Below are 20,590 nucleotides of genomic sequence, written 5' to 3'. Positions count from 1 at the left end.
AAGTAAGAGTCCAGTAACTATACAATTTTGTTACACATTGGGAAATGTAAATAGTTGTCTCTCAGATTTGCTGTCAATTGTAAGTAAGCAGTAACACCAAGAAACTCCCCCCGCCCCAAACCCATAGAAGTAGTACTAACTTCTAAGGCAATTTCTTGTGAGTTAGTAATTTCAGATTAGTTTATTAGAATAGCCTTAAGGATTCAATCACATTGAACTTTTGCTGTTTTTGTAGATTTTTAAAATCCTCTTAAAGTAAAATAGCTGTTACAAAGTAAGGTAATGACATGACTGTTTTTTTTCCCCCTTAATTTACAGCATTTAAATATCAAGACACTGACAGATGATATGGTAAGACTAAGAGTTTTTTGCTTCTCCTGTGCTCGGTGACTAACCCAATATCTTCCACATTAGCTTGGCTTCTCTGCTAGACAGTGTCTGCATTAAAAACAGTTTTTTATGCTGCCAGTTCGAATGAAATGCTAAAATATAACTGATAAAATCTGGCTAAATTGGAAAAATAGGTTACTAGTCTATGATATGTCTGGATCAGTGTTGCCCAAACTTGGGACACCGCTTGTTCAGGGAAAGCCCCTGGCGGGCCGGGCCGCTTTGTTTACCTGCTGCGTCCGCAGGTTTGGCTGGTAAGTGGTTTCCACTTATCGCGGTTCGCTGTGCCCGGCCAACGGTGGCTGCGGGAAGTGGCCCGTGCCGAGGGATGTGCTGGCCACTGCTTCCTGCCACCGCTTCCCCATTGGCTGGGTACAGCGAACCGCTGCCAGTGGGAGCCACGATCGGCCAAACCTGCGGACGCGGCAGGTAAACAAAGCAGTCTGGCTCGCCAGGGGCTTTCCCTGCACAAGCGGTGTCCCAAATTTGGGAAACACTGGTCTAGATGCATCCAGTAAAAATGTCAGTATTGGTCATTCATTTTTGAAATGGTTGTACTTTGTACCAGTTGCTGCTTCATCATAGGGCAACTGGTATAACTGTTTGAGGCAAACCACATGATGAGTGTTGTAATCACATTTAAGGCATGCAAAAATTGGGTTAATCTGCTGCGGCTGCATGGCTTGCTAAAATAGTGTTTAATACTAGCTTGTGCTTTTTTTTTAATAAAACCCCTGTGATGGCGTGCTCCACTCACCGCTAAGATGGTGTCCCCTCCTACTAGTTCTGGGGAATAGCTTGCAAGGTTGACACCTGTTCCCATGGTTGCATGTCATCCCTCCACCTCTCTATGTAGGTTTGCAGCACCTCTTGCTCTGCAAGCTGCTGCTGCCTCTTCATGACTCTTCCTCTGGCCAGGTCACCAAATGGTTTCACCTGCTGGGATTGGAAAGTGTTTTCCACAAACAAGCTCAGGCAGCCTCCTATTCACTGTCTCGTAGTCCCTCAGTGGTTGGTTGGGGAACCCAGGCCTGCCCTCTACTCCAGGTTTTGGATCAGGGACCCTCCAGCCTGCAGTCAAGGTCTGTTCCCTCTTAGACCTTAGGGCCTTCCCATGAGTCCTGTCCTACCTCCCTTCTCCCAGGGAGTGACTACAGACTTGCCCAGCAGCCCCTTTCTGCTGCCAATTTCCTGCCTTTATAGCCCAACCCAGCTCATTCCTTCTCAGCTGGGCTCCCTCCCTCAGTCAGGGGATTACTTAGTCACTGGATACCTCTCACCTATGGCCTGTTGGGTTAATTAGCCCTCTTCTTTGTCTTCAGTAACCCTTTCAGGGCAAATGTGTGGTGAACACCTTTTCCTACCTCCTTCAAAACAGTATACGATATAATTTATGTTCTGAAACTAGCTTAGCCTTTGTCACTTAAACTTGTTGGTTTGTGTGTCTAAATAGAGTCGTAACATGAAATACTTTGTGATGACTTCTCATAGTTATGAGATACTGCAGTTCATTCTCAAACAATGAACATCAGTGTCATCTTTTATGGTTAGAACAGACTTCCTTTTTTAAAAATGAGAAGAGTAAGTTTACACATCTTAGACTTCACTTTCTAGTGTAGACATGGTCCATTTTGTGTAAGTTGACATTGAGCCTTGGAATTAAGTAAGTCAATCTTGCATGTGCGCCCCACACTTATTGTCTTGGTGAAGTGTGTCCTCGCTAGCAGCGCTTGCATCGATGCACAGAGCAACTAGTTTAATGGGATTTTGGGTAGGGTTTGCAATGCCTTGTGGGACCAAAACGTTGTCGTGGTTGGTAATGAGTTCTGTCCCCTATGATGCACTTTCCCTCCCTCCCTTCCCATATCTCTGCAGCAAACTAAACAAGGTTTTTTTGCACCTTTTTTTGGAAGCCTGGCTTAGCTGCTCATACATCATAGCCCGAGCAACATGGACGCTGCTCAACTGTGTGCACTTTTGTTAACATTACAAACACCTCATCCCTTAATCTGCAGTATTTCTGAAGCTGAGACAGGAGCTGCCATGTGGAACATTGCAGTGTCATACAAGGAGCCCTGCTGCAAGCCATAGAGCAAAACGGTTTGCAGTTGCTGGTGGCAGTCGCACATCAGGTGAACCCGGTTGAATGCTGTTTCTGGTCCAGGGAAACAAGCATTGACTGGGATCCCATGGTTGTGCAGCTATGGGATGACTAACAGTGGCTGCAGAATTTTCAAATGTGGAAGACGCTTTCCAGGAACTTTTTGTCACAGAGCTTTCCGCAACCCTGAAGTGCAGCAGTACTAAAACGAGAGTTGCTTTGACGGTGGAGAAGCAGGTGGCAATTGCTCCATGGAAGTTTGCAATGCCAGACTGTTACTGGTCAGTGGGGAATCAATTCAGAGTTGGTAAATGCACTGTGGAACTTGTGATCCAAGTTTTCAGGGGCATTAATCGACTTCTGCTAAGAAGGGTAGTGACTCTGGGAAATGTGCAGGACAGTGGATGGTTTTGCTGCGATGGGATTCCCTAACTGTACTGGGGCATACTGGGGCAATAGATGGCATGCATATCCCTATTTTGGCACCAGATCACCTGGCCAAAGAGTACATACGCTGAAAGAGATACTTTTCAATGGTGTTGCAAGAGCTGGTGGATCACGGGGCGTTTCATCGACATCAGTGTTGGATGGTCAGGAAAGATGTGTGACGTGCGCATCTTCAGGAATGCAGGTCTGTTCAGAAAGCTGAAAGCAGGAACTTTCTTTCCAGACCACAAAAAACTATGAATGTTGAAACCCTGTCAAGGTTCCTCCCCCACTCTGAACTCTAGGGTACAGATGTGGGGACCTGCATGAAAAACCTCCTAAGCTTATCTTTACCAGCTTAGGTCAAAACTTCCCCAAGGTACAAAATATTACCCCCGTTATCCTTGGACTGGCCGCTACCACCACCAAACTAATACTGGTTACTGGGGAAGAGCTGTTTGGACGCGTCCTTCCCCCCAAAATACTTCCCAAAACCTTGCACCCCACTTCCTGGACAAGGTTTGGTAAAAAGCCTCACCAATTTGCATAGGTGACCACAGACCCAAACCCTTGGATCTGAGAACAATGAAAAAGCATCCAGTGTTTTACAAGAAGACTTTTAATAAAAAATAGAAGTAAATAGAAATAAAGAAATCCCCCCCTGTAAAATCAGGATGGTAGATATCTTACAGGGTAATTAGATTCCAAAACATAGAGAACCCCTCTAGGCAAAACCTTAAGTTACAAAAAAGATACACAGACAGAAATAGTTATTCTATTCAGCACAATTCTTTTCTCAGCCATTTAAAGAAATCATAATCTAACACATACCTAGCTAGATTACTTACTAAAAGTTCTAAGACTCCATTCCTGTTCTGTCCCCGGCCAAGACGACTACAGACAGACCCAGACCCTTTGTTTCTCTCCCTCCTCCCAGCTTTTGAAAGTATCTTGTCTCCTCATTGGTCATTTTGGTCAGGTGCCAGCGAGGTTACCTTTAGCTTCTTAACCCTTTACAGGTGAGAGGAGCTTTCCCCTGGCCAGGAGGGATTTCAAAGGGGTTTACCCTTCCCTTTATATTTATGACAAACCCCAATTGTGATCCTGGAGGACACAGCCTATCCTTTGCTCCCATGGCTCATGAAGCCATACACCGGCCGACTGGACAGCAGTAAGGAGCGGTTCAACAATAGGAGGAGCAAGTGCAGAATGGTGGTGGAATGTGCCTTTGGATGATTAAAAGGTCGCTGGCGCTGTTGGCTTAGTAGGTTAGACCTCAGAGAAAGCAATATCCACATAGTTATTGCTGCCTTCTGTGTGCTATACAATACCTGTGAAACTAAGGGAGAAGTTTTTTCCCCAGGGTGGGGGATTGCGGCCAGTTGCTTGGCAGCTGATTTTAAGCAGCCAGACACCAGGGTAATAAGAGCCAGCTGTGCATCTCTGAGGCTTTGAAAACGCATTTCAGCAATGAGTCACAGTAATGTGTGACGCTTATCTGCATTGTTCCTTCCCAAACCAACCCCCTCCATTCCTTTTTTCCTTGAAAAATCCCCCCCCCCCGCCCCTAAACAAGCACCTTGTGTTGAATAAATAAAGAGCATATTTTTCTTGATCTGTTTGCTTGGCTGCAAGGAGTCTAGCATTGAGTTGCCTTTCTTGAAGCTTAACCAGATGCCCTAACATGTCTGACCCTTCATAATCTGCAGCATCTCATCCTGTGTGGCACACTCCTGCTCCTGGGATGCTCTCCTGCTGTCCACGGAGAGTTTCTCTTCCCAAGAAACTAATAATGTTAGGAGTTCATCCTTGGCTGTCCCAGAGGTGTCAATTATCTCAGTGAACATGTCATCCCGAGTCATCTTTTTCTGCTTTCTAATACTCTCAAAGATTCATCTGAACTAAACAAATTTCTTCTCTGTGGAATGAAAAACATCCTTGTAAGGAACTACAGAGACGCTTCCAGAATTTCTCAGAATATATTTAACAAGCAGTCTTTCCAGCCAGCTTGTCCACCAACTATAATGATGGGGAAATGTTTCTGCAACTTTGCAGAGCAGATGCCAATATAGATATCTGATGCAAGATACTGTAAGCCTGCCAGTTTAGTGGGGAAGCTAAATATGTTCTATCTCAAATTGCTTCCACTCCAACAAATGTCATACGAAAAAAGTACCCTTACGGAATTTTAAGAGACTCTCTTTTCTAGTGCTGGCAAACTTAAATTTAAAAATAATAAAAGTTCACGTGGTGGGCCTGGGACTAAAACTGCTCAGAACATCATTCAGGAATTTTGTCTAGGTTCTTTGTGGTCCCTGGAAAGATAGCAAATGAGGATTGATAGTTCCTTTTATTAAGAAAGCAAGGATCTAAGATACTATATATATATATATATATTCTAGAAATGGCTGCATTTGATCTTATGCTCCACAGGTCTTCGAGTGCTTGCTCCTGTCGATTCCATTCTAGGTGTGTGCGAGCCCATGTGCACAGTTATCGGAGATTTTTGCCATAGTGGTATCCATAGTGTTGGCTGTAGCACCCCCTTGAGTGCCACACTCGTGTTGGTCGGAGTGCCTGGCTGTGCTTCACAAGAGTGTTAGTGGTTATGACAGTCCATTGTTCTGTTTTCTTTGTTAGTTGATAGTTACTTAATTAGGGCTAGTCTACATTGGCAAGGCTAAAGCGCTGCTGCGGCTTGTGTGGTCACGGTGCAGCCCTGGGAGAAAGCTCTCCCAGCATTCTAAAAAAATCACTTCCACGAGGGGCGTAGCTTCCAGCACTGGGAGCGTGCACTGTCTACACTGGCACTTTACAGCGCTGCAACTTGCTGCGCTCAGGGGTGTGTGTTTTCACACCCCTGAGCGAGAAAGTTGCAGCACGGTAAATTGCCACTGTAGACAAGCCCGTAGACATTTAAGTTAACTGTTAAAGTAGTAGTTTACTACCAGCTGGGACTTTGCCTCGGAGTGGGTCATGCCCCGTTCCCCAGGCTTTAAGCCATGTTGATCATGCAGCCAGCTAATGCCTATTAATGAGCCCCATGAGAGCTGTTTAGAGTGTCTTGGGGAGTCCCACAGAAATGATATGTGCAGGATCTGCAAAAACATTTTCCCTCCAACTCAGAAGAAGCAGGATATCTGCCTGAGGGCTCTCCTCATGGAGGCTGCGCTTTGTCCTACCTCAGAGCCTTCTCTATTGGACTCCATGCCCGGCACCTTGGAATCCATCTGGCACCATTCCCCCACGCCGGTGTCTACTAAGCTTTTGAAGTTGATGGAAGCCCCCCAGCACTCTGACTCCTGGGACAAGCAGAGGGTCCCAGCTCCTAGTAGGATCATCTGTGCCCGATGTTCTGGTAGCCAAAGAGCAAGTAGGCCGACAAACATTGCAGATGCCAAGCCAGGTGATGGACCCAGCCTCACAAATGAGCAGCCCTCCGTGCCCCCCTCCCCCCAGATAACTTCAAGGAGAACCAGGTCCTGCTCAAAAGGGTGGCTGCCAACCTGAACTTGGAGGTTAAGGAGCTAGCAGAGGAGTCTGATGACCTCTTGAACGTCATACCTTCTTTCACTCCAGCCTGAGTTATGTTTCCCTGTCCACCCACGGGTCCTTAAAATTGTCAAGTCTGTGTGGAAGACCCCCTCTTCCATTTTGCCTACCTCCAAGAAGGCGGAAGAGAAGTACTATGTCCCCGCGAAGTGATTTGAGTACCTGTCACTCACCCTATAGTGGGACCCCTGGTCATGTCCGCTGTCAATGAAAGGGCCAGGCGAGTGGCACACCAAAAAACAGACGCAAAGAGGCTGGACTTTCTGGCAGGAAAAGTTATTCGACAGCCAGCCTGCAATTTCAGGTGTCTAACCATCAGGCCCTGGTAGGCAGGTACAATTTCAACCTGTGGGACTCCATCAGCAAGTTCAAGGAGGGCCTTCCACAGGACTGAGTCTAGGAATTCGCTGCCATGGTGGAAAAGAGCAAACTAGTGGCAAGAGGCACCCTCCAGTGTTGCGGTTCAGTGATGAGACAGAACACAGCTTTATGCAAGCAAACAGGCTGGTCAGCGGAGATGGGCTGTTCTGCCCCCCCTGCCTTCCACCTTCTCCTTTTATTATATTTCTCCCCCTAAGCATTACACACTGCTACACAAAGGAATGTATGACGTTGATTCATATGCTTAGTTACCATCCTCTATCTACTACAATCCTGGTTCTCAGGCCTTGAGCCCAGGCTAAAGAAACCTCCCACAGTTGCTGTCCAAACAATCAAGTTCTCAGGGTTCATATCTAGCCCTTGTCCTTGGATAGAGCAATGTGTGCATTGCTCCTAGGAAACAGTCAGGGTGTGCCCCGCCTGCTTCCAGGTGGAATAGCTAGACATTAACCCTTCCTCTCCCCTTTTTTTGTTTATTGAAGTTGGCCATCTCATGGTAGCCGCCAATTTGTTTTGTCATGCTATTTAACTCCCAGACAGACAAGGACATAACCTGGGGAGCTTTCCAGGGCAAAATTTTACAAAGTCTTAACAAGGAAGGAATACATTGTACACAGCAACAACAAAAAATAAGCCCAATGATTACTAACACAAAATAACCAAAAACTTAACATCTGCAATATAATCATCTAAAAGGGGTACACTTCTTTTACTACAATTGTAACCAGCAAAAGGCAATATAAGTATCATTCTACTAAGACAGCAAAGGGTGCCATCACTTAAATTTGCAGGAATATTATTACAGGTACATGAACCACAAGTAAAAACCCATCCTGATGGTAGGATGATATGGCCATAATTATATGAAACATTAACAGCATGGGAACAATTTAAAAGGGATTGAGAAATTTTTTGAGAGCCCAATGGCACCTTTGTACTAGTGCAGTTAACTACACGCGCACAGGTGACATTGTGAGTCCCGGCCGGGTACGGTGTGTGAAGGGATATAGCCGTGCGAGGCAGAGTATAGTTGGCCGGGCCCCAATTAGCCATGCTAGAGTACTGGGAGAAAAGATTAGCATAAGCAAAGAACAGTGTCTTATTCTCCTTCGGGCTTGTAACGGGGGAGGCGCTTCCGAGCCAACCCCTACAGAAAATAGCAGGCACAAAAGGCACACAATCATCACAGAATTAGCAGTGATTTGGGCGAGAATCGCCACAAACAAAGTCTTAGGAGTTTCTGGCTGCTGATCTGCTGCCAGTTTTCGTTGAGCCGTGGCGACCAATGCTTTTACTGCTCCCCATGTCACGGGCTGGCTTGGGACGCTACGCCTCCTCCGTTTCCGTCCCGCCATTGTCGACTCGGGGGGCAACGCGGTCTCCTCCAAGGTCAGCTGAAACTCTGGTATGGGATTCGACAGCCCCTGGTGCCATGCCATGTTGTTTAAGTGCCGGTCGCACGCACCGGGCTGGAACCCACAACGGTCCTGCAGGGAGAGACACAGCAGCATATCCCCGACCCCAAGTGATTAGAGGTGCTGGGCCCAGCCACTGTGGATCGGGCAGCTGACGGTAAAGGACACGCGGTCTTTCCAGTACCTCAGATTTGTGAAAATGCCGATCCGCAGGGGTCTGCTGATCTGCATTCAGTGTTAAATTATTTAAAGTAAACAAGAGGATATACATTTGTTGTTGAATGTCTCCTAAGGTTCGGAGACGCAGCTCCCCTTGTTTTAATTGTTTATCTAGCAAGGTTTTGAGTGTGCGATTGGCACGTTCAACAATGGCTTGGCCCGTGGAATTATAAGGGATTCCGTGTTTAAGACGGACGTCCCAGCGGGCACAAAAGGTGGAGAGGGCTGCAGAGCAGTAGGCTGGGGCATTATCTGTTTTAATTTGGCAAGGGCGACCCATAACAGAAAAGCAGGCCAGCAAATGGTGAATAACTTTGTTAGTGGCTTCCCCACGTTGTGGGGTTGCCCAAAGGAAGCCTGAATAAGTATCAACGGAAACATGTAAAAATGAATAGGGGCGGAATTGTGGTACATGAGTAACATCCATTTGCCACAGCTGATTTGCTGCGGTACCTCGGGGGTTAACGGCATAAGAAAAAGTAGGAGCAGCAGCAGCACAGTGGGGGCAGGAACGAACAATGGAACGTGCATGATCAGCAGGAATGTGAAACTGCCGGGCCAAAACAGAGGCAGACTGATGAAAAAAGGCATGACTTTCAATGGGGTCAGAAAAAAGGGAATTTACCTGACCACGCAACGCGCGATCGGCGCATGCATTGCCCTCAGTGAGTGGCCCAGGCAGAGGGGTATGACTGCGAATATGAGCAACAAAGTAAGGGAAATGACGAGTGGCAAGAAGATGCTGTAAAGACAAAAACAGGTGAAGGAGGTCTGCATCAACCTGAGGGGTAATGAGGGCAAGGGGTAAATGATCAATTACCTGATAAACATAATGGATATCCACAATTAAATTAAAGGGACAATCAGCAAAAAGTTGAAAGGCCAAAATAACAGCAGCTAATTCTGAACGTTGTGCAGAACGCTGAGGCAGTGTAAAACGAGAATGCCAACGAGGGGGGTCACCCAACTGATAAGTGACTACACCTCGGTGGGGAGAGCCATCAGTAAAAAGAGTGACAGCGGAAATAATGGGTTGAGAGCGTCTAAGACAATGAACAACTAGGGGCACCTTTTGGGTAATGACCAATCGAGGATCTTTTGGAGGATTGTAAGAAATCTCTCCCACATAATCACAAAGAGCAACCTGCCAGGGCAAGGAGGTGTGGCACAAAGAGTCAAATTCAGTACGGGACAAGGGGAGCACAATGGCAACTAAATCAGTGCCAGTGAGTTGCACTGCACGGGTGCCCGAGGCTCTTTGTGCAATGTCTGGCCCAATCGCTCCCAGTCCGCTAGCTTAAAGCTTCCAGCTTCAGGATACCACGGGCACTTGGCACGCACCTCCTGTAGCAGGAGAGTGAGTTCTCGAGCCGGGCAGTCATGCTGAGCCTTACGCAGCAAATACTGCAGCTCATTGCGGTGTTGCACTTGCAAAGCAGAGAGGGAGCTTCCCATACTTACCACAATGAAAAATACTCACCGGGATCCACGAAGTGGATGAGTGACGCGTCTGAAACCCTTGCCGGGCGAGGTGAGTGCTGAGTGCCCCACATTGGGCGCCAGTTGTTGCGGTTCAGTGATGAGACAGAACACAGCTTTATGCAAGCAAACAGGCTGGTCAGCGGAGATGGGCTGTTCTGCCCCCCCTGCCTTCCACCTTCTCCTTTTATTATATTTCTCCCCCTAAGCATTACACACTGCTACACAAAGGAATGTATGACGTTGATTCATATGCTTAGTTACCATCCTCTATCTACTACAATCCTGGTTCTCAGGCCTTGAGCCCAGGCTAAAGAAACCTCCCACAGTTGCTGTCCAAACAATCAAGTTCTCAGGGTTCATATCTAGCCCTTGTCCTTGGATAGAGCAATGTGTGCATTGCTCCTAGGAATCAGTCAGGGTGTGCCCCGCCTGCTTCCAGGTGGAATAGCTAGACATTAACCCTTCACTCCAGTCTTCGACAGACTTTAGAAAGCCAGATAGTTGCCGTACTGAGTGTGTTTTGAGAATGTGTATGTTCAATTTAGTTACATCCACACTTCTCAGGGAAGTTTTTAGTCATCACTAATTCACAAACTTAAAGGATTTCAAACAATTGCTGAATAACCTAACAAGGCACATCTTTGAACAACTGGAGAAAGTTTCTTTGCAACTTGCCTCACAAAATAGCATTTTTTTGGTGGCTGTTACATGAACAGTTGAGGTTTAGGCCAGGTTAACTTAACAGAGAATTAGGCACATGTTTTTAACAGTGAGGGGATTAACCACTGGAACAAACTACCAAGGGAAGTGATAGATTCTCCATTTCTTCATGGCTTCAAGTCAAGATTGGATACTGTTCTGGAAGATACTAAATCTTTTGGCCCCAGTGGCTAGTTCAAAAATTGGGGTCTAGCACATTGTTCTAGTCAGAATAAATACATGGAGTAAGGTACCTTTATACATGCTCTTCACCCACCCTTCCCCCTGCCCTGGGTCCTGGCCCCAGGGAGCACGGGGCTGCTCTATCCCTCAGGGACCCTCCCCAGCTGAGCCACCTCTCTGGCAGGTTCGCTGAAGCCCTTGTAGTCAGGTTGCCTTGCCCTGGTGCACAATGCATCCTTAGGGCTTAACCCCTTCCTGTTCACGCTGTAGCTGGAGGACAGGAGGCAGCTGGGGTATGTCCGTGGCCAGCAGCAGCCTGGAGGTGTTAGCTGCCTTTCAACATTAGGTGGGTAGGAAGGGACAAGCTGCTTCCAGCCACATGGCGTGAGGGTGGGGTTAGGGGAGAAGAGATGAGCTCTGCAAAGACACGGGCCAGGTCATCCCTTTCCCTCCCCACTCCTCCCCTGTGGCTGGAAGCAGCTCCCATCCCTTCCCTCTCTCACAGTGCTGCTGCTAGCCACACCCTAGTGTGAACCCTGGCAGAAATCTGGGCGGAGGCAGGTGCATGTGACCCTGCGTCCTTTCAAACCCCACACCACTTCCCCCGTTTCACCTCTGGAAGATGCGGTGCCAGCAGAGGCAGGTCCGTGCCAGAGGCCCAGCCAGGCATGGAGAGTCGGTCGGTCACCCACCCTGTGTGAGAGGTGTATGTGTGTGTCACCTCTCCCTGTGTGAACCGTTAAGCCTTAAAGATAAGAAGGTAAATAAAAAGAATCCAACTACGCAATATTTCTTTTTAACAGGGGCTCGGTTTACTTGATGTTAATTTGAATGTTTGTACTGCATAGTTCTGATTGCCATTGAACTCGCTTCAATAAGAGTAATTTTACCAGACAATAGGGTGTTGTGCCGCAACGGTCTGCCTGCTCTCAAGTGGTTCTCTTTAGCCATGTTTGCGTCTGCCATAAAACCAACTGAGTAAATTCTTTACCTCTCGGAGCATATACCCATGATCTCTTGAGACTGTACCAGAATACAGAAAAAAAACACACTTTACCAAACATTCTGTAACTGGAACAGTGATCTCAGCTTGTCCATGTCCAACTTAAATCTCCAAAACACTTCCTTTTCATAAGGTGTGGGGACAGAGATTGTGGGGAAGAGAAACTACTTTCCACAATTGATCTCACTGTGTTCTGTTTATCTCAATTTTCCTAATTTATTATGGAACTTCTTTTATGGTATCTCATTTTACATGTTTGGTAAGCTAAAGGGATTTCTAACTCAGTCGTGAATACTAAGAACATCTGTGGTGGAACTCAGTTCTTAATGAGTTAAAAGCATCTTTCAATGGGTCATTATCTTGTAAATCATAGGAAACATAGCAATAACCAATATCCTTTATCAATCACAGAACATACTTTGTTTGGAAATACTCCTCATCTGTCACACCCTCTTGTTCTTTACAACACAACTGTGGTAACAGACATCCTTTGTTAGTCACCAGGAGTCTCTCTCAGGACAGGTGGACACATTTCCTAGAGGTCAACAATGTTAGAGTAAAAGTGATACACATTTCTTCATTTGGTCACCCACTATGGTTCAACTAAGGACAAAACTTTTCATTTTGATTAGGTACAGAGCACTACCTTTGTAGATACAAAATATTTGGGTTTTTGACCACATTTTTCGTATAATACTTTTTTAAAAAGGTAGAGATTTTAATATTTACAATTGCTGGCAAAGCCTCTCTGCCCAAATAGTTCAAATTCCTGAGTGGCCTTGATTCTGCCTCTCTTTTAGGTGGAGTCTCCTACTTCATGAAGTAGGAAACTGTTTTTACTATCTTAACAGCCACCCTTCTTTTATGCCCATCAATTTTGGTGAGGTTTTACCCATCCGGTAACAAGATGTGTTAACCAAAAACAAGTTACAAGACTTAGTAGAGGGGTGCCTGGGTAAAATTCTATTATCTGTGATATACAGGAGGTCAATGTAGATGACCTAATGATTCCTTCTGGCCTTTGACTATAAATCTGTATGTAGAAATATTTATCAGCCAAGTGATCCTCTGTCTATACTTTGACTCTTGAGTTGAAGGATGCATACTTCCATATTTCCATCCTTAAATGCTATGGGAAGCCTCTGATTTTCATAGCAAAAGACTGTCAATACCAGCTGAGTTCTACCCTTTGCATTCCTATCGCGCCAACGGTGTTTATCATGAGTTAATTTCAGTTCAAACTAATTGGAAGGATAAACAAAAATAAATCTGCAGCTAGGAGTCCTTGATTTCAAAAGGGAAACTTAAAAAAATTAGGGGAATTAGGGAAGTAGACTGGACTGAAGAATTCTAAGGTTTGAATGTGGAAAAGGCTTGGAATTATTTAAGTAAAAGCTGCAGAAACTGTTTGAAGTGTATATCCCAAGCAAGAGGAAAAATTTGTAGGGAAGAGTTGCAGATCAAACTGGATGAATAAGCATCTCAAACAGGTTATTAAGAGAAAGCAGAAAGCCTAGGAAAAAAATGGAGGAAGGGATGAATCAGTAAGGAAAGCTGCTACTTAGTGGTCTAGGAGTGTAGAGGAGTAAGTGAGAACTGCCAAAAACCAAGCAGAGCTAGAAATTCCAAAAGAAAATAAAATCAGTATTGATAATTGCTAAGTAATGCACATTGGAAAACATAATCCCAACTTTACTTATAAAATGATGGGAGTCTAAATTAGCTGTGAGTGCTCAAAAAGAGAGATCTTGGAGTCATTGTGGATAGTTCTCTGCAAATGTCCAGTCAATGTGCAGCAGCAGTCAAAAAAGCAAGCAGAATATTGGGAATCATTCAGAAAGGGATAGATAAGACAGAAAATATCATATTGCCTCTCTCTAAATCCATGATACGCCCACATCTCAAATACTGCGTGCAGATGTGGTCACCCCATCTCTAAAAAGATATATTAGACTTGGAAGAGGTTCAGAAAAGGGCAACAAAAATCATTGGGGTATGGAACGGCTTCCATATGAGGAGAGATTAATAAGACTGGGACTTTTCAGCTTGGATAAGAGATGACTAAGGGGGGGGGGTTTACTGGGGGGATATAATAGAGGTCTATAAAATCAGTGTAGAGAAAGTTAATAAGGAAGTGTTATTTACTCCTTCTCATAACACAAGAAGTAGGGGATCACCAAATTAAATTAATAGGCAGCAGGTTTAAAATAAACAAAAGGAAGTATTTCTTCACACAACGCACAGTCTGTGGAACTCGTTGCCAGAGGAGGTTGTGCAGGCCAAGACTATAACAGGGTTCAAAAGAGAACTGGATAAGTTCATGGAGGATAGGTCCATTAATGGCTCTTAGCCAGGATGTTTAGGGATGGTGTCCTTAGCCTCTGTTTGCCAGAAGCTAGGCATGGGCGACAGGGGATGGATCAGTTGATGATTACCTGCTCTGTTCATTATCTCTCGGGCACCTGGTGCTGGCCACTGTCGGAAGTCAGGATACTGGGCTAGATGAACCTTTGGTCTGATCCAGTATGGCCGCTACTTATGTTCTTATGAATGCAGTAGGAGGAGAAAGGTGGGGTGGGCAAGTTTCAACAAAATAAAGATGTTTCTAGTGGAGATGAAAAGGAAAAAATTGTTTAACTCCAGTGTTCTGCTAGCAATGATATACAGATCGGAATGCTGGTCAGTGACAAAAGCGGAGGAAGACAAATTCTCTGTCACCCAGAGAGCACTGGAAAGGCGAATGTGTAAAATATCGCTCCATGATCACATACCGAATGAGGAGATCAGAAGGCGTACAGAGGTGACTGATGTAGTGCAGGCTTCTAAATCTAATGCACAATTTGTCAGTGGAGTCTAATGTGGAGTCCTTTTACCATTGTGAAGGAACTGGGAGGCAATTGGGTCACTGCACTCTGTCTTTCCAACGGTTGCTGATGGCTAAAAAGAATCGGATATCACATGCATGAGGTGCGCACACATCTAGTGTGGGATCTGTGCAGACAAAACCTCTCAAACTACAGTTAAGACAAGAAACCATTCTTTTTCTGTAATGCATATGTACACATACAAAGATTAATCACCTGATGACCTTCAGTGTGTGTGTGTGTGTACGTACAATACTCAAGGTCATCAAGAGATGATGAATTTGTAATTCATGAGGTGGAACTCAGTGAAGCTGAAAATTACTTTTTTCTAATATGAACTGCAGTTAAATGGAGTTTTTTAGCTTAGTACAAGTTTGTGCTTTTATTTTTTTTATTGGAGTAATTTTGTATATCATCCCCATGTGTAGTACCTGATTGGATACATATTTTCAATACTTGCTGTAAAATGTGAATTCCTAAAGTCTGATTGTAATAACTGTTACTTTGTTGCAACATACTAATAGCTGGGACCATGGCAATTGGCAGGGTTGTCTTTCCATAATTGTGAAAACGCAAAACAGGTACAGACTTCAAGCTTCCATTTGTTATTCTACTTGCTCTTAATAGTACATCTTAATAGCAATACTTTTGTAATCTACATAGAGGCTAAGGGACCTCTCACATAATAGTCTGTTTATATTCGAGCCAGTTACTTCTATATTTCTTATCTAATATGTATGAATCAAGCTTTCATGTAGGTATACATGGTACAAAATATTTGGACCAAAGGTTTGGTTTAGTAAGGCTTTAGGAAGTTCAGATACTTTTAAAAACAGCGTTCTTGCAGTAACAAAAACTAAGGGAAGGTGCCTAGCTGATTTGGCTAGGTTAATATCTGTTGCTTACCAGACTGCAAAAGTCTGAATTATGCAGTAGTACTTCCAGTTGCTTGTATTTTTGATCCTCCTTGACAGTGTGTCCAGTCTTGAAGGCTCAGTCAAACCTGTGACTAAGACTTCTGATTTATGGGATTGTTCAAACTGATTCTGCACTTCTACATCTACTCCTCCTATGTGCTGTCCAATCTGAAGTGTTGGAAATGCCAAGTGTAGGGAAGACCACAAAACTGATAAGTGTTCCTTGCCCTGTCAAGTTGTGGGGTTAGCAGGTGGAAAAAGAAGGGTAAAGTGAAGTAATTGGTATGGTAGTGTGGGAAATTCTGGTGGTATTACTTGATAAGGAAGTAAGGTGTTGTAGTATGTTGTGGAGCTGAGGGAGGAGGAGAAGAAATGGAAAGAAACTCTTGAAACAATTCTTAACAAAACTAAACCATCTAGATGTTACTATTGACTTTCTTGTGTTTTAGTGAATGCTATCTTTTATGCAATAAGTACAAAGAAGAAATTTACCAAGTCGCTTACATAAACAATAGTTTAGTATTTTTAGAATGGCAACATTTAATACTGTGAAGTATCATGACAGGCTTAAATTGTGATTAGTGTAAAAAAAAAATCAATGTTACTTTAAGTATTGAATAAAAAAAGTCAGCATTTTATTAGGAAGAGTTCTAGAACATCAAAATCATGCCCGTTATGAATTGTAATTTCCTTCATAAGAAGCAAAGAAGTCTATTTAAAAAAAAAACCCAGCTTTTTCAATAAGTTTTTGCAATGGTTAGTTTAATATTAACCTTTTTAATCCTCTTTTTTAATTTTTGTACATTAAAGTCATTCAGATATTAATTGTTCTTCCAAAGCCTTCATGGTATTAGTAAAGGGTATGTTTGAACTCGAAGACCAGAATGTTGATTTTTAATCTGAGTGACCCGTATTCAGGAATTTCATGTGTCTGAATATTGGGCTTTACTTTATTATGGCTGGTCTGAAGTCTATGGGAAAATAGATATCTAGGGAAAAGACCCCTTATACTGCAAAAGTATGGTATAAACAAAACTGGGTGATTTATAAGCAGTACCTAATATTTTTTTATAAGCGATACCTAATATTTATTTATGTTCTTCGATAAGAGGTACTTGTTGCAGAACTTTTTGTAATGGGTAAAATAAGAATCCTTTGAAAGATGTTTGCTAACTCAGTAAAAACTGCTGGCTGTCACAATTGTCACTAATGGTAACTGGAGTAGAATTCCCCTTAGTTTATCATTCATGTAATCCTAAGGATGCCATAAAAGAGATTCCAAAACTTACCAATTGCCTGGCTCGTTACTTGCTCCTATTTAGAGCTCTGAGCAGCTGTGAAACTGCCAAGACCTACATACATTTCATTTGACTGGTGCTTGTTCTGCTATAATAGATAAAGGCATTGGATATTCAGGGGAGGGGAACCTTACAGCGACACTTACCCTCTTGAAGCAACCAGGAGGTTGCTGGAGAAAATGGATAGTAGCAGAGACCTCCCATGTATCCGATGGGTGAAGGGACAAGTACTTTTTTCTGTAGCAGCAGCATCTGAGCAGCCTTAAATTATAATCTGGCAGCCCCTAACCAGAGGCTGATATGGAGGAGTGACCTCCTGTTGGAGTGCAGGGCTAGTGGCCTGGTAAGAATCTTAGCAGTCTCCTTCCCAGTGGGGACTGGTGGTGGTGATGAGCTTTCATCTAGTGCTTTGACTTTGCATGGATACACGCTCATTTTCTATCAGTTACTAGATAGTAGATTATAAACTCAAGGTTACTCTTGGGAAGAGTGAACTTTATATTTTTTACTGGAATATATTGCTGAGGTTTGGCCAAATAATATTTGGGCATCCAAAATTAAAGGTCTGTGTTGTAAATAAATCTCTGAATTGATGTGCCTTACTCCTTTTGTCTTGGGTAATAAAAACCAAAAAAGATACCTATCAATGCCAACTTTTAAAGTAGACATTGTATTGGAGCAGCTGAGTTTTTTTTAAATGTCTGAAGATGAGTAGAATAGGTCTCTCATCATAAAAATGTTAAAATCAAATTGTAAATGCGAGCTGTTGGTCAAACATGTCAGACAATTAGCTTTTTAAAAAAAGTATATGTGAAAATTATTTACTGTGGTTGAATATAATACGAATGACAGCTGGTGATACACGTTCACTGTTTTTTTGTTTGCAGTTGGATAGATTTGCCAGCATAAGGATTCCAGGCAGTAGAAAAGAAAGACCTCCTTTATTGCAGCTGAAACAATCGCATTCCTCTACTGATTGGTCATCGCCTCCTGCAGATGTGGTTGAGTTCATCCCCAAACCCTTGTCAGAGCGAGAAATTCTAGCACTTTTTGAAAAAATGATGGTAAGAATCCCATCTCACTGTTTCATACTTAGTGGTAAATTTTAGATGTTTCTAATTTAGATAATTATGCCATGACTGATGTGTGTTCACTTGAAGCTCATTGTCAATGTGTGAATGAGTCTTCTTTTGTCCCTAATTGAATGAAGAACATGTATCAAGATGTGAAGGGAAACAGGGAATCATCATCAAGTGGTGATGTTTCTTGTGGGATCTTAGCCCCGTGTTCTTTTTTTAATCCGTGACCTGGAAGAAGGCACACAATCATAATTTACCAATTTTCAGATGAGACAGTTTTTGGGACTAGTAAATAATGAAAACTACAGCTCACTTTTGTAATACAATCTGGATTGCTTGTAAACCAGGTACAAGCAAATAGTACCCTTATTTGGCTTTCAGTACTTCTGAATGCATCCTATCCCAGGATCCTTGGTGACAGCTGTTGTTCAAATGATCTAGATAGTAAGGGCTACCAAAATGAACGCCACAAGTTGAAAGGACTATCTATTGGGAGGAAAAAACTTATTCTTCAGCTAGCTTGGAAATGTTTACTGCTAATTGCCAGGCCCTTTTTAATTAAATATAGTTATTTAAATGGGATTATGTATCAAGTTGTATAGAAAAGCTTTCTCAGGATATCGGGGAGAAACTGAGGTCCGTTTATAACAGAAAGGTCAGTTTGTGGCTCATACTTCTTTGAAGGTTGTGTTAGATGCTTTAGACACTGCAAAGACCTCTAGGGTCACAGGTGTTGCCATGAGCAAGGCTTCTTGGTTACAGTCTTCATGGATACTGGAAGAAGAAGAGATCACAACTGCGGGCCTCTTATTTGAAGGCTGTGACTTGTTTAATTCCAATACAGATCAAGACCATCATTCCATAAAATTTGTGAGCCAGTTTTTGATCTGTGGGGTGCTATATGCCACAGGTATCAAGGAGAAAACAAACCAGACCTCAGACTTTATTGAGAGAGATGCTCCCTTCCTATTACTACTCTCAGCACAGGCCTTCTGAACAACAAAGAGAAAAGAGGTTCTAGCAAAGGAGGCCAAAGAATTTTGGTTGGGGGGACTCTATCCTGGGAAGTAGAGACTCTATAGAAGACTTTGTTGTCATGATGCATGATGAGCTGTGACCAAAGGGGCTAGTGTGGTCCTCTGATGTATAAACAGGGGAAGATTGAATGGAAGTAGAAAGGCTATGTTACCTCTATATTTGACTCGGGTCTAACCACTGCTGGAATACCATGTACAGTTCTGGTGTCTGCAATTCAGGAGCAAGAAGAATGATTAAAGGATTGTAAAACATGCCTTACAGTGATAGATTAAAGGAGTTCAATCTATTAAGTTTTATAAATGGAAGGTTAGTAGACTTGATAGATCTGTAAGTGGCTTTCTGTAACTTTGCTGTAGGGTAAATAAGCATTCTCTTGAAATTTACCTAGCTTTTTAAAAAAAGGAATAAAAGTAAAGTTCAAGCCAATTCTGTTACGTGTAACACTACTGCTCTCCATCATGTGGTATTGGGGCCTGAACCTTCAGCACTGCACAGACCCTTCTGCCACTTGAGCTACAGGATTAACATCAGTTTGTAGTAGGTGGATTATAGAAGTGTAGGACTGGAAGGGACCTCAATAGGTCATGTAGTCAAGTCCCCTGCACTCAGTAATAACTAGACAATTCCTGACGGGGTGTTTGTCTAACCTGTTCTTAAAAACCTCCAATGATGGAGATTCTACAGCCTTCCTAGGCGATCTGTTCCAGTGCTTAACCAACCTGACAGTTAAGAAGTTTTTCCTAATATTCAACTTAAACCTGCCCTTCTGGAGTATAAGCCCATTGCTTCTTGTCCTATCCTCAGAGGTTAAGGAGAACAGTTTTTCACCACCCTCATTGTGACATCAACTTTCAAGTACATAAAAGATTATCATGTCCCCCCCCCAATCTTTCTCCAGACTAAACAAACTCCGTTTTTTCAATTTTCCCTGATAGATCATGTTTTCAAGACCTGTAGTCATTTTTCTTGCTTCCCTCTAGATTTTTTACAGTTTGTCCACATCTTTCCTGAAATGTGGCACCCAGAACTGGACACAATACTCCAGCGAGGCCTTATCAGCATGGAGTAGAGTGGAAGAATTACTACTTGTGTCTGGCTTACAACATTCCTGCTAATATTTTCAGAATGAAGTTCACTTTTTTGCAACAGTGTTCTACTGTTGACTCTTATTTAGCTTGTGGTCCACTATAACCCTCGGATCTCTTTCTGTAATACTCCCTCACAGGCAGTCATTCCCCATTTTGTATGTGTGAAACTGATTGTTCCTTCCTAAGTGGACTATTTTTGCATTTGTCCGTACTGAATTTCATCCTATTTCCTTCAGACCATGTATCCAGTTTGTCCAGATCATTTTGAGTTTTAATCATATCCTCCAAAGCACTTGCAGCCCCTCCTAGGTTGGTATCATTGGCAAACTTTATGCCATTATCTAAATCTAAATCATTACGGTACTGGACCCAGGACCGATCCCTGTGGGACCACAATCAATATGTGCTTTCAACTTGATTTTGAACCATTGGAATAGTTTTCCAACCAGGTATGC

At 43.4% G+C, this 20,590-nt stretch overlaps 1 protein-coding gene across 1 annotated transcript in view; it reads left to right on the top strand.

The window, feature by feature from the left end:
* DIAPH3 (diaphanous related formin 3) overlaps positions 1-20,590 on the top strand; it is a 504,213-nt gene that overhangs the window by 21,510 nt on the left and 462,113 nt on the right. Inside the window, exons 2-3 of the mRNA XM_073325081.1 lie at positions 319-351; positions 17,818-17,994. Coding sequence (XP_073181182.1) covers positions 319-351; positions 17,818-17,994 — 210 coding nt within the window. The remainder of the gene's footprint in view (positions 1-318; positions 352-17,817; positions 17,995-20,590) is intronic.

The sequence above is a fragment of the Lepidochelys kempii genome, chromosome 1, assembly GCF_965140265.1.
Source record: "Lepidochelys kempii isolate rLepKem1 chromosome 1, rLepKem1.hap2, whole genome shotgun sequence".
Taxonomy (NCBI): domain Eukaryota; kingdom Metazoa; phylum Chordata; order Testudines; family Cheloniidae; genus Lepidochelys; species Lepidochelys kempii.
The sequence above is the reverse complement of the archived record's forward strand: the minus strand, read 5'-3'. Positions and strand labels throughout refer to the sequence as shown.